Source organism: Diplotaxodon limnothrissa, linkage group LG18 (genome assembly GCF_057381915.1).
Source record: "Diplotaxodon limnothrissa isolate DT_005_m linkage group LG18, D_limnothrissa_male_GT1.1, whole genome shotgun sequence".
NCBI classification, from domain to species: domain Eukaryota; kingdom Metazoa; phylum Chordata; class Actinopteri; order Cichliformes; family Cichlidae; genus Diplotaxodon; species Diplotaxodon limnothrissa.
Window position 1 is genome coordinate 6604836 of NC_140613.1, and position 14737 is coordinate 6619572.

Consider the following 14737-nt stretch of genomic DNA (forward strand, 5'->3'; position numbering starts at 1 on the left):
ATATTTCCAGAGAAGAAATCTTTATTATTCTTACTCCCATCAAAGAAATAAATAACCAGTAGAAAGTCCTGTGCTACACTACTAATTGCCAAACACAGTTGAAAATGTTGAAAAGTACTTAGAAAATAAATAAATAATACGCAGGGTTATCTGAAAGACAGGTTATTTAGAATCTCTGAAGCTAGTTAAAACCGAGAGATTTGTCTGGACAAAACCAGAAAGCCGAACTGAGACTTTTTACATTGAGACAGGTTGACAATGCCATGTCCTCAAAAGTTTCAGACCTTTGTCTTGTCCTGGATTTCCTTTATACTCCAAAACTAGAGTTGTCTCCGAATGTCTTTGAATGGTTGACGTGGCAACCAGTAACTCCCTTCCCTCTTACAGTACAAAAATATTGAGGCACTATGAAGGCATTAAGTTAAAGTAGAAACACGTCTTGTTCGCTTAAACTGTAGTTTGCGATTCTTGACTCCAGGTCCATTGGATGGTGCCAGGTTACACTCGCTGTTCCAGAATGTAGCTTTGCATCCTGGGTCCATTCACACTGACACACTTCCACTGAGCACAAACACACGTTTTCTCCTTCAGGCAGCGTCTGTAGCACGATGTCACTCTTCACTATATGACAGCATATTAGTGGTTAAGAGAGGATTGCAGGAACCCATCGGATCCCGCATAGATTGTCCATGCTCGCCGAGCGCTTCCTGGCAGCTTTCCGCACGTCTTTGTACTTGTCATCACATAGCCTGGAGATGGCCTGCAAAAAGGGCATAAAGGAATTTTAAGATATCGTTGTCATTTGGCTGCGTGCAGGGCTTTAATGTGATTGAAGCATTAACGTTTTAGTTTCTAGAAAACTTTTCAAATCTTGTTTAAAAGTAAATAGTGCAATTTGATGCCCCTTTACACATTTTCAATACACCGGAAGATCTGTAAAGGTAATTGTCCTATCCTGCTAAACTTGTTTTTTTTCTTCCTTTCGGCCTCTTAAAAGGGAGTTTTTCCTTCCTGCTGTTGCCCAGTACTTTGCTCGTAGACGGTCGTCTGATTATTGGGATTTTCTCTGTATTATTGTGGAGTCTTTACCTTACAAAATAAAGCACCTTGGCGCTATACAAACAAAATTGAAAGCCCAATCAGCAATTAGTTGCCCTGATCAGTCAGTGACACCTCCGACATGCACAGTCTCTTACAGCCAGCAGGCTCTACAGGAGCAAAGTCTCTCCACGCTACATAATTGGTTCTTTTTAGTTAACTAGTTTTAATAAATGCAGTACTTGACTTATCCCTTTAGTTCCCTTCTCTATGTTGCTAACCCTGAGAAATAATGGTGGCAATCGGGCAAAGCTGAATTGTTACAATCTGGAACAATTTATAACTCCTATATTTATTGGCTTTGAGTTTCTTTATTTTCATCGATTACTAATCAAGGGGAAAATGTAGTAATTTGATGGATAGAAAAGAAAGAAAAAAAATTCGGATGGAAACCTTAACGGTGACGTCTCACCTCCAGTTTTTGAGCTTTCTCCCTGCTGAGCGGCTCCAGGGGGAAGCTGAGGTTGTTCGACTCTGAGAGAGATCGCAGGTCAAAGTAGTACTTGGCGTAGACGCTGGACGGCACGTTGATGTTGAACTGCAGCAGCTCCAGAAACTGTCGCTCCAATTCGTTCCTGGTCGCATGATCATACAATTTCTGTGTCAGTGCACTCCCCCAGTGACTTTTTAAAGATGTTTTCTTTGTGATATCAAGAAGAAAAAACGGCTCCTTGAAATCACAAATCATCTTTCAAAGTTCAAAGTTAGGTGTTGTTGAGTCTTTCATTCTCTTTATGTATTTGTTTGAAACCTTGAGGATTTAAATCCATGACTTGATGAAGAAGCTTATCACACCAAATCTCATGAGCATCGTTTCGGTTTTTCTTGCTGCTTGTCGTTTTTCTTTTCTGTCTTTTTTAAAATTTTGACCCAGTCCCCAACAGACTCCCAAATCAAACCTTAAACCTCGAATAAAATCCTAAATTTCAAGACCATTCCCATCCTTAATGCTAATCACTCACATGTCCTCTACTGTGATGTCCTTGAGAATCTGACAGTAGTCGACATTCCAGACAGCTTGATCATCCCAGACTTTGGAAGCCAGCAGGATAGCACCCAGAACGATCCTCTTCCAGTTTCCTGGACAGATGTCAATCTCTGCATAGGTCAGGAGCCTCTCCAGATAAACCTGCACAATCACATGGATAAAGACTGAAAACTAGATAGAAAATTAAAGCAGCAGATAATCATTAACATGGAAAAAACAGTTTACTAACAGAACCTGATTTGATCTAACTAATAGTGTTGGGAGGTAAACAATTGGGGTTTTTTTCCCCCTGTATGACAAACTACATTCATCACTGATCTCTCAGAGCCCACAATAGTCACATGCATCACAGTAGTTATGATGCATAGTCTCATCAACAATTTGCACACATGCCTGGGTTGTCGGAACATATCAGGCTGCAATTTCCCGGGGGCCTAAACACAAACTGTGTGCGCACAACTGAAAGGTCCATCTTATCTCACCTTAGGGGGGCAAAGTGTCATGAAGATACCTTTTTTTTTTTTTTTTATGCATTATTTAATGGCAATACACAAATAAATAAGCCTCACCAGTGTGACAATTGCACACTCAGCAGTGAGCTGAGCAGCACTGAACAGTGTCCTGACAAAACGGTAAATCTGCTTCTGCTCCGGATCGTGTTGATTGTAGTCCGGTGGAACCTCTGATTTCTGGATAAATGAAGGGAGGCAGAGATTGGATAAAAGAAGAACAACCATCAGGCAAAGTGAGAAAAGTGGATGATGGTGGATGACAATTTTGCGAGGAGGAAGAAAAGCCAAAACAGAGAGTAGGGTGAGAAAGACAACAAGACATAAAGAAAAGTGCGCAAGTGAAAATGAAGCAACAGACGGTGAGAGCAAAAATAAAGGGTTTAAAATGGGAGACAAAAAAATCTTAACACACAGAACCAGAGTCTACCAAGGTGCATTAAAAATACAACAGAACATCTGACACAGGTTTGTCAAAACGAGCAGCAGGGTAGTCAACAGATTTAAAAATGAAATCGCTTATCTTACCGAGAGAGGGTGAAGCCTCTCATCAAAGATATCTAATAGCGTCCCACCGTCTGCATCTCTGAAAAGGAATAAAACATTTATTTTTCCCGTCTTCTATCCATCCACTTTCTCAAACACTCATCCAATCCAGGGTCAAAGAGCCTGGAGCCTATTCTAGTTATCACAGAGCGAAAGGCAGGGTACGCTTCAGTGTGCTAGCCACAGTGAGCTACTACCGTAGCAAAAACAGAGATGTTCACAAACTGTAAATGCCATGGAGTTTTGGGTAAAGAGATACATATTAACTATTTTAAAGTAGACTATTATGGCTACGTTATGGATAAAGATCACTGCAACTGAAACAGTTTCAAGAAGAGTCTGAACAGTTTGAAGCTTCCTTAAATCCAAAAACACAGATCACTGTCACAGAAGTATACACTCGTCAAGGTCCTGCCGTTTGTCATTACGTGGGGTTTGGAATTCTTTACGTGTTATTCTGGGACTTGAAGTTTAGATTTCTGTTTTGGTTTCCAGATTTTGTTTAGCAACGTCCTTATTTTTTCCCTCCTGAATTAGTTTGTTCTTAGTTATTCTTTAGTGTCGTGTTTCGTGCATTCTTGTTTCAGTTCTAGAAGTTCTTCATCCTGTTTTATTCTGATAACTCTTATGTCTTGCATCCCTCACATTGAATCCTTCAACAGTCCAGACACCCTTGACACTTTGAGAAGATTAAACATAAGTACAGACTTCAAACTGTGCTGAATTTTAGATGTAATTTTGTGCATTCATCATAAAAAGCTTAAAAAAGACAAAGAGAAGCACAAATAAACCATTCAGAATAGGCAGCAGTTCTGCCTTTAGATTTTGGGATAAACTGAATATATTGTCCTTGATATCAGATGCCCAGATATTAACTGGCAGTCTTTAGGTAACATGAGAATCCTTACCTGTTTTTTATATGGTAGTATATTGCCAATGCTACACTGTAGACAGAAAGAAATGTTTATAATAATATCAGAAAAGCATGTAGGTTAAAAAAAAAATACAAATGTTTCCTTCCTGGTGTTACAACCATTTGATGGTGTATTTGAGGTTGGGCTGGCTGACTGTGTTGTCATCCAGGAAGATGGTGGAGCAGGAGCTGTATTTGCGCCTCAAAGTTCCGTGCTACAAATACACAAACACACACACAAACAAAAGACTGTTATTAGAATTCACATGTTTTGGTGTCATCTATAGCATGCAAGGGTAATGTGCATAAAAAGAATAAAGAAGAAGAAAAAAATAGCAGAAAAATCTGTGCACTCACATTATTGATGAAGAGACTCTTTCTTTTCTCCCGCACTGTAAAAATAAATAGAAGACATTCAACATCTGTAATTTTTCCTAAAATGCCAGAAGGAAAAAAAAAGCCAAACACAAAGCCCACCAAATGTAAAACACTGTAAAACACACTAAACACTATTAGCAAAGTGTTAATAGCAGCTAGCAAAAAAGGTTGCAATAAATTGCTGAGAAAAGACAGTTAAAGGAAGTGTTAAAGGGTAAAAGTAAAGAGTGAGCTGCGACACAGAGGCGGAAATGTGCAGTTTTGCCACTAGATGGAGACAAAGTTACACTACTCACCAGTCCTGTATGCTACCTCTGAAAAAAAGAGGAAGCAACAGCCTTATTTCTTTGCATGAGAGTCACTGATTCATTTAAAGAAACAAATGGCATACATTGTAGGGCAAAGCAAAACGTCCTCATAAATGATCATCAAACAAACATTTCTAATGTCACCATGTTAATGCCTAAATATTCTAATATGGTTTGGGTTCTGATAACAGTGAGGGCATCCCTGAGGGTCGTGAGATACATCTAAGGGGTCAAAATAAATCCTTACAAAAGAGGAAATCTCTGATAAAGTCATTTATTGTTGCTTTTTGTCTCACTTGTGTCACACATTTTGGCTTTTCTCTGGGAACAGTGTCAGCACTTTTAGTACTAAAATAAGTACCTGAGACAAAAAGATCACTCTTTAAGTAAGCTTCTACTGCAAAAGCAATCTGTCATAAGCAGCTGAAGAACTTGTCCAACATTTTTATGCTCATAAGCCAAGTACTATGAATTTTAAACAAAATACAGAGCTGTGCAGTCATGAGCCATCACTCATTTCTTAATATTTTGCTTTCAAGGAGACAGATGTGTAATTCTTTTAAAGTGGCCTCAGGCAATAGTTTTCCAGTCCTTCTAAAGGTCTTTTTTCTTGTCTTTAGACACTGGCTGCTGTGTTGTCGCTCATTTTTAGTTCAGCCTTTGTATAATGATGATTTTCCTGTATAAACCAGTTTTAAATTGTATCTGTAGGCACATTGTTAGTAGCAGTCTGTTACAAAAACGCATAATTTGTTCTCATTTTAGGTGAAACTGAGAAACACGCAGTAATAAAACTGTAGTGTTGCACCAACAAGCAGGGGCGTAATTTTCAGCGGGGTTAGGGGGGTTATGACCCCCCCAATAATCAGACCCAACCAATGTAACCCCCTCAATAAAATTATGAACTATCTTGCATAAATAGGCTGTTGATTTTCTTTACTCATTTCAGGTATTACCAGCAAAATAGTTGCATGTTTAATCATCTGGGAATTTACCCAGATTTATTTATTTATTTAGACAGAGATCTTGACCCCCCCCCCCCCCCCCCCCCCTAATGTTCAGCACAAAGTTATGCCCATGCCAACAAGGTCATTCCCAAAAAGAGGAAAAGGGGCAATGACAAATGGACAACAAACATAACAAAAGGCAGCCAATATCCAAAGATGCCTTTTGTAATATCCTTCAGGGAACTTGGGTTCCACTTAACACCACTTAAAGCGAGTTTAGGCTGTGCTGAAGAATAAAGGTGGTCAAATATTCAAACATTGGCTTTCAAGCACACTGAATAGCACAAACTCTGTTTTTGTCTTACATCCTGTATTTCAATGTGAATTTGCACCTTTCAGTAAAATGCTGCATGTTGTTTGCATTTTTCTAACTAAATATTAAGAAATGAGGTGTTGGTTGAGACTTGGTTGAGGCTCATTCCTGTATTAAAGGATAGAGCTAGTGTTGCATCGTATTTTTAGTACAAGAGATAATATGAAAAGACCAAAAGCAGACAGAGTTAAAAACAAATTGCAAACACTGCTTTTATATTTGGAGCATTTCTGGATAATAAAACAGCTCAGAGGCACAAAGGCTTACATCACTCTGTGACTACATGAGCAATATCAGCAAGTATAATTTATTTAACACTGATGTCTTTAGGGGATTCTTTGACTTCAGAAAAGAAAGCTATAAAAGCACCATTTTTTTTTTTTTGTTTAAAGCCACAAAAAAGATGGAGTTTGTTTCTAAATGTTGCAGATATTAAGCAATGATTATATTTTAAAAGAAACTCACATCTCACATCATTTTATTCCTTCTTTGTTTGGAGGAGGAACATTAATCAAATGTCACTTGGATGTTCTCTACATGAACAAGTTCATACGCTTCGTACAAAAAGAAATTCAATTCAATATAAAATATTAAAAAGCAATAAAAAGCAAGCATCCTTAGTTGTTTCTGAAATTCCAGCAACAACAACAATCTCATGCTGGGACGTTAATGGATCTTAGTAACACTTTCTCTCTATATGTGCAAGCTTTCCCCAACAGGAAGCTAAAAGTCTTAATGCAACAGCACAAATTCAGCTGGCTGCAAACATTTACGTGTCCAGACTTTTCCCCACACCCTCTTTATTGTGACTGCATTTGAGCAACTTGCAGTGCTGATAACAGGAAGTGCAGCGTGTCAGGCTAACGTCAATAAAGCCAAAACTGTGTTCTGAAATATACAACACTATCTGTATGTTTTTTGCAAACTGTGCTTTCTAAATGTTGGGTTTTTGTCTTTTTGTATATAATTACATCAAAAATAAACACTGGAAACCTGTTACGTGTCTTTCAGCTCCTCCCTTTATGGATCATCACAGCAGATCTTCTGTCTCTGTCTCACATTGTCCTAACATTGCTCCTTGTCACACAAACCCTCTACATGTCCTTCTTCAGTACATCTATGAATGTTCTCTGTGGCCTTCCTCGTCTCTTTTTTGTCTGGCATCTCCACATTCATCGTCCTTGGAAATCATAATATGTTCAGCTCCACCTCCTGTCTTCTTGCCGTCGTCTCCAAACCATACATCGTAGGTCTCACTTCCATCTTGTATTTCTTTCCTTTCACTTTTGTTGCTGTCTTTCTGTCATAAATCACCTCTGAAACTCATCTCCACCGGCTCCACCCTCCCTGCAGACTCTTCTTTACCTCTCTTGTGCACTTTCTGTTGCTTTGGATGTTTGACCCCAGGTATTTGAACACATCTACCTTCAATAACAACTGACTTTCAAACCTCTTCTCTCCACTGCATACCTCCACCTCTCCAGGCTCTCTTCCACTTGATCCTGACTCTCACTAAAGATCACAATGTTGTCTGTGAACATCATAGTCCACGGAGACTCCCGACTAACCCTCATCTGTCAACCTGTCCATAACAATTGAGACAAAAAGGGACTCGCAGCCAATTCCTAATTGAATCCCACGCCCACCTTGAACCCATCTGTCATTGCTATCATACACCTCACCACTGTCTTGCTGCCTGACTTCTTCATGCAGTACCACAGATTGTCTCTTGGCATCCTATCATATGCTTCCTCTAGATCTATAAAAAGACACAATGCAACTCTTTCTGACCTTCTCTATATTTCTTTCTCAAGTGAGTATCAAATGTGATTAAATTATTTAATTACCAGAACCGAAAAACCCTAATAAACAGACAAATTTCCTGTTATGTGAAATTCTATAAAACCAAGCCACTCACCGTCATTCTGTGATTTGCTGAGGAATATTGTGCTCGCCCGTGGATGGTCTGATGGATTGTACTCCATATTCAACTCTGTCAAAAACAAAGAGCAAAGAATATGTACGCCTTCCTGAAATATCAAAGATGAGCAAAAAAACCCAAAAAACACGACAGTAGAAAAAACACAATGTTTTTCAGTGCAGCATTCACACATGCTCCAGACATATGTTGTGTTTAATTTGCACAAATGCTAAACCAAGGCTACTACTTTTAGCGGATTCACAATGGGGTCCCACAGCAGGTAGCCCTGCATGTTTCACGTTGTAGATTTCTATGCAGGACGCCCTTCATGAGGCAAACCCCAAAAGGATGTGCGTCTCCTCCCAGGAGGGATCTTTTGCTTGTTAGTCAAATGTGTGATCTACTACATTACCAAGTTTAACCAACTTTGGTGTATAAACTGATATTATTATCAATATATTAGCATGCAAATACTTACATGTTATAGGACTATAGATTCCTACAGATGCCTAATACTGCAAATGAAATTAAACTAAAAGGCTGCTCAGAGAGCACTCGCTCCTCCAAGCTCATATTTTGCATTTTTAAATGAATTGTAATATTTTCTCCCTCTATCCACGTTTCACCTCCTTGCCAAAATTCTGGCAATCAGCCGTGCACCATTGGCCGACAAGCAGTCATCAATATAACACACCTCTGGTCGGGCTCCTTTTTTATAGTGGCAGAGAAACCAGCAAATAAGAAGACTCGCTCATAAAGGATGACTAGTTTAGTCTGATTTAAATCACAGGCGTTACTCTTGTAAGTCTGTGTGCGGTTTTTGTTTTGTTTTTTGTTCCTCTACTCTAATAAATCCGGGCATGAATCATTCCCATCCAGAGCTAATCTGGATTGCATCATGGCCTAAAGGCATGGGCCAGCGAGGCATTTGTGCACGCATATTATACAGCAGAAGGACTCAGAACAGATGCCAAAAAATCCTTTCATGCCTTGTTCGTTGCCGATAACATCAGCTACTCTGACAACAGAGAGCACAGTTGTTATGAGTGAGAAGCTTTCTCTCTTCAGCGAGCGATCATTTCCACACCCAGCACATCTAAAAACAAATCCCGGCATTCGAAATCACGTGCATATCAATCATGTGCATAAATATTTGAGAGTAATTGAAGTCAGATGACAAAATTGAATAAGCAACACCAAAAATGATACAAGTACAGCATCTGCTATTATTCACTTAACTCGTCACTACAAATCCTGTAGTGTCCTGCAACAAATTGGAAACATTTTATGAGCCTGTTTTTGGTGATGTCAGCTTTTAAACATTCCCGGCATGCAGTCTCCTACAATACGACAGGAAAAGCCCCAGATTGAAATCCAGACTATTTGATTATAATGCAGACAGCAAGAGGGACACATGGTTGATCATCTGTCCCAGCCCCAGCAACTGCTGGACTACGAATGACTGCTGGTAAATTAAAATGAGAACAAAACAGCTGTGACACTGCATAACAATTACAGTAACAAATTAAATTGCTTGAATAGTTTTGTACAGGGAGAAACAACGTTCACTTATTACAGCAGTTCTGCAAAACAGCAGACTTTGACAAACACCTCCTGTTGTGTGCAATAAAATAAAAAGTAAAAATAGCTAAGATGCAGGTAGGATTTACTAGAAGCCTGTTATATAAGTCTGCTTAGTTTAAGCTTTTTCTGTCCATAAAGTAACAACTGAAGTTCAAATGAACTCTAGTCTTAGGCCAAAAAAAACAGCATTAACAGATGAACTGGTTGATGCCGAAAGGTTAGGCTAATCAACGATTCATTTTATTCATGTATTCCAGAATAATATTAATCAAATTAGGTATCTCCTAATTAGTTCGGGCTGTGCTGCTGTTTCCCCTGCTGCTTTCTTACAATATACAGCTGCACATGTGATTTGGTCTCGCCAAAAGCCTCTGAAATCCACCAGGGTGAATGGACCCAGCTTGGATTAGATTTGTGTCAAGTTAGCACCTTATGTAACAGTAGTCAGGAGCAGTTTAAATGGTAGCTTAACTGGTTTTCAATTTGTCTGAAACTTAAAAGAAAGCATGCCAAGAAAGCACAAGGGTGCAAAAATATATATATATAAACTTTATCCCAGTGACAACCGACACGGGACAAAAAAACACATTAAAACATAAAAAAAGAAAGAAAAGCATGTTTGTGTATTTGAGAGTGGGTGGATGAGGCTTGTAGTAAGAAAGAGTAGGAAAGCATTAAGTAGCAGTCCTTTCACAATATATTTTAGTCAGGCCATGATGCATGAGAGCTGTAGTTTGACTTTTCGCTCACTTTGCTGCATTTGTGATCACAGACTTTGACCTGTTCCCAGTATGTCAACGTCATACTGCCATTTCTATAAAGATCAGACTTAGCAATTTATTTATTGCAATTTATTACTATTAGGAACCCCCACACACACACACACACACATACCTTTGTATCACGGTGGAGTGATTTCTCAAATGTACCACTGCTGTGTCAAATATATGATGCATGCGTCAGTTTGAGTCTTCCAGTCACACACAGCTAACTCTGCTTTTTACTGCATAGAGAACAATGGTGGAGCCACAGTCAAGAATCTTTCCAGGAAACCAGTAGGCCTGGGGCAAGGCCACATTAGTCAGCAGGACTATAAAATATAGCAAAGAAAATCTATCCATCCATCTTCTTCTGCTTTTCCAATTCAGGGTCGATGGGAGGCTGGAGCCTATCCCAGCTGCAGTAGGGTGAGAGGCAGACTGGTGTCCAGCCTTACACAGGGCTGACACAGAGAGACAACCGCTTTCACTTTTCTAGTTGTTTCTGTGGTTCAAAGATGATGTAACATTAAACATTGTTGGTCTCACAAGGTCCTTGAAGTGTTTTTTGACTAGCAGAAGCACTTCTGAATCAATCTCACAGGACCTCTAGGTCCCTCTAGGCCAACCTGCTGGATTTCCCGGGGTGTACAGTAGCTGGTGTCATGTGTTGACACATGATATTCACCACCTCAAGTAAACTTAACGGAGAGTTGTGGTCTGCTTTGGCACACCGAAACAGGAGGAGCTCAGCTAACCTATCAGCTGGCAAACTTACCTGTCTGTCTCACTACTCTTACATAATGGATTAAAAACAGGCACCATGCTTTTAACAGGCCAGTCCACTACTGCACTACACTGTTTCCAACACTGTGTCTGATTTGCTACTTTTTAAACCTTATGGAGGAAAATTTATTGCAAAAAGTATTAATGCATCAATTTTTGTAGAAGTACATGTTATATTTGGAGTATTGAATGTTGCAGCCTCAGCAACAATGTACTGCTGTTTTGTTTTAAGGACACATTAATGCTAATAATTTCTCCAATTCTGCTCTTTAAGTCCAACAACTTTCTATCTAATAGCCAAAAGCTCAGGCAAAACAAAAATCTTCTGGTCCTTTTCATCCATTCAAGGTAAATATTTATTTTTTATGCCTTTAATAATGTTAGTTTTACCACTGAATCTAGATGCTAAGGGTTACTGTTTAGGGTTACTGCTCATAAACTTATAGGTCCTTCCATATAAAAACGAATTTATTAAATGTTCAGACAAGTTAAGATTGGCTGTTTGTTTTTTTTAATTAATTGAAATCTTATTGGATGACTTTCAGTTTTAAATAATAAATTGAGTTCTTCTTGTGAAGCACATTCTGATGTTTATCTTGAAAGTTACTTCACACATTCATTTTGACTTATTTTACTTTACTTCTTATCTGTATTGCGGCATTTAAGCTTCACCCATGACTTATTATCTTATGACCATGTCTACACTAAGAGCAGCTTTGCCTCTGTTAACTTTAGAGCCTGCCTGAGCAGGATCTAAAGTTCACTGTTATGAATGTGATGCCACTGTTATTGTTGGAGTCTGTGGTAGCATGAAAACTCACTCGCTCCCATGCAGAGAGTAATTCTGGTCACTGTTCAGTCATGTGTATTGTTTTTTCCTCTTAGCAGCGTTGTCTAAATTCATGTACTGTACATGAATGTGTTTAATAATAAATAAATGCTGAGGTGAAATCGCTTTCTGAAGGACCTTACCCACATTTCAAACAGCAGAGCAAGGGATTTCTGAGTACCAGCATCTCAGGAAACATTTCGCACACTGCCAAACTCTGCATCAAGTAGAGTATGAAGTTTCCTACACACCTGCTCTTCATCAGATAATGAAACACAGAGCGGCGCCATGTTGAATAAACTGTGATAGGTCATATGACCGCGATCAGTGATAATAATATTCAAACAGAACCACGTATTACATTGGAAAAACAGTTAATAAATGAATCATCTGCGAGTAATACATATTGTCTTTGCATGAGTTATGAGACTAACTAGAAAAACAAAAAGGAAACTTATAAGAACAAGTACGTGAAGAATTACATCTCGACAAATCCAGAAAAGATATATATAATGCCTGAGACAATATCTAACAGTATAATCTTTGATACACCTGAATAGACATGTTTTAAACCTACTCAGCCAATTAATGTGATCTATGATGGTGCTGACCATCTTTATCAGGCCTTTTCATTGCGTGGTGAAGAGAGGGCACTCTTAAAATGTCCAACACCAGCACATGCATTAAATTCAAAAGATTAGAGTTCTGCAGTGTGTGAGCAGTTTATTCTTTTCTAAGTTAGTTTTCTTTTTTTGGTCCTTTTTTTCATTTTTTTGGTTTTGTTTTAGAGGGTTTTTTTTTTCCAAAATTCCATCCACTATTTGAACGCACACACACTGACCACTGGCTTTGAGTGGTATCAGACCAAGTTAAACAAACAGGACTTGCACACACACATGGCTTCATATTCCCAGGAGAGAAGGGGGGGGCTCCCTGGGAAAGCACTGATAAGCTTAAGCATAAGCACACGCACAAACGTATACACACACAATCACATCAGTTATGCTATAGGGACTACTATGGACAAAAGTTATAAAGTAAGATTTATTGGAGATAAATTATCTGACTTTCAGGATTGGGACCACACCTCCAAACACGCCCCTTCTGGGTCTTATCTAATCTATATATGACCCCCAGTTCTACAAGCTTGTTCTTGTTTTCATGTCACACCCTTGCTCCCCTTTTTTCAATTCTTTCACTTCTTCACTTCTCGTTAGCACACGGGGATCTGCCAGGCCCGGGAGCCGCCGTCAGTCCACATCGAGGCTTTCCCCAAACCGCAGCTCAATTCTTGATTAAGCCATTCGCCTTTAAAACGCTGGCAATCCTAAAATAAGGATGTGGGTCCAGCTAGTAAATTAAATTTTGAATTTTTTTTTACCATTTTAGGATTCTCATTCGCAGACAACTGTGCATCATTACACTCCCAGTGGTGAGTGTTTAAATTCACTGCAATCTCCTTACCAAAAGTAAAATGAATAAATAAAACCAGTGCTAATCACACCTTCATTGTACAGTACACCTCGATCTGTATTTCATGACATGCTGGGTTAACGAGAGATTCGTCAAGAAGCTATGCACGAAGCAGTGAGCTTAACCTTATTTTCAGCTTCGTGTAGCATCAATTGCACATTTAGGCCAAGATATCACAGACTGAACCTAAACGTATTGGCATATTGCTTCATCGTAACACTTTTATTTATTCCCTCCTTTAATAATGACCAAATTCTATAAGTACTAGTTTGGGAAATGAGTTACAGCAAGAAAGATAAAACCATTATAAGTAAACGTGTCATGGAAGACTTGGCAGAATTTGAAGGGGATCGGTCACAAGGTAAAATCAGGTGACATGTCAGTTTGAAAGTGCTTTTGATTCTGATTAGCTTTATAGTCAAGAGTTGACAGCTTCCTCTAAGTCCTCATTAATTTAAATGAGACTGTCTTTTAGGAGTTTTCTGCCTCAGCAGCTCAAAGCAAGCAGACCTTTTTGAAGTGATAATTAGTGGGATGAGGTGGTCTTGATGTGTAGTGGCAGACAAATTGCTCTCTCATTACTAGTCAGCAAGCCAAACAAGTACTTTCTCCTTCAAAGCAACCTGAATGGACTTTTTTTCTCCAAAGGAAGAATAAGGGTGCCTAGTAATCTTTTTCTTTGTTTTAGAATATTTTAACTCCTTTATCTGAGTCGTTTCAGCTCTGCAAACATGTTGAGCTGAGCCAGTCATATGTCCCTGGGGAAACACATGACTGCTAGTGCCGTAAAAATAGTAATGCTTCTTGATGTGGAAAGAAGTGGATATATTGAATGTTGTGCCACTTCAGCAATATTCTGTAATGTTACTTTTCTTACTGTTTTTTTTTTTTTTAATTTTGTTACACAATTTCAAGAGAAAATAGAAATAAAACATCTGAAAACTCTCATTTGTTTTCATCTCTTTATCTACTTTTTTTGCATTGCAGTGTTTTACAGCACTGTTTGTCAGAGTCGTCACCACGTTGTTTCCAGATCCTGGGTTCTCTCTGACGTCCACCGAGTCCTCTTATTGTCAAGAATTAATCCTGATTTCTACACACAGAAGTCAGATGACATTTCCCAAAGCAAAAGAAGAAAAAAAATGACATTCAGATAAAAATTATAACTCAACTTTTCAAACGTAATTTCCATTTGGTAAATTTATATCTATTTATACACCTTTTTGCATTGCATGTGCTTTATAGCAGAACTGGCTGCTAAAAGCACTAAAAATCTGTTTCCTGGCTAAGTTTCATTTACTGATGGCACACCCATGTCTACATCAA

At 38.8% G+C, this 14737-nt stretch overlaps 1 protein-coding gene across 4 annotated transcripts in view; it reads right to left on the bottom strand.

Annotated features, from left to right (window-relative positions):
- Positions 1 to 509: 509 nt before the first annotated feature.
- The window catches only part of LOC146612998 (cyclin-Y-like), a 24450-nt gene continuing 10222 nt past the window's right edge, over positions 510 to 14737 (bottom strand). Inside the window, exons 2-11 of one of the 4 annotated variants that reach the window (XM_085377252.1) lie at positions 7979 to 8053; positions 4729 to 4746; positions 4412 to 4446; positions 4175 to 4269; positions 4050 to 4085; positions 3124 to 3181; positions 2656 to 2775; positions 2061 to 2227; positions 1511 to 1673; positions 510 to 760 (exon numbers count right to left, since the gene is read on the bottom strand). In XM_085377252.1, the coding sequence (XP_085233378.1) occupies positions 644 to 760; positions 1511 to 1673; positions 2061 to 2227; positions 2656 to 2775; positions 3124 to 3181; positions 4050 to 4085; positions 4175 to 4269; positions 4412 to 4446; positions 4729 to 4746; positions 7979 to 8053 (884 nt within the window). In that variant the 3' untranslated portion in view covers positions 510 to 643. Of the gene's footprint in view, positions 761 to 1510; positions 1674 to 2060; positions 2228 to 2655; positions 2776 to 3123; positions 3182 to 4049; positions 4086 to 4174; positions 4270 to 4405; positions 4447 to 4728; positions 4747 to 7737; positions 7764 to 7978; positions 8054 to 14737 lie in introns of all 4 variants that reach the window. The other 3 variants (XM_085377254.1, XM_085377253.1, XM_085377255.1) reach the window with 3 other exon arrangements.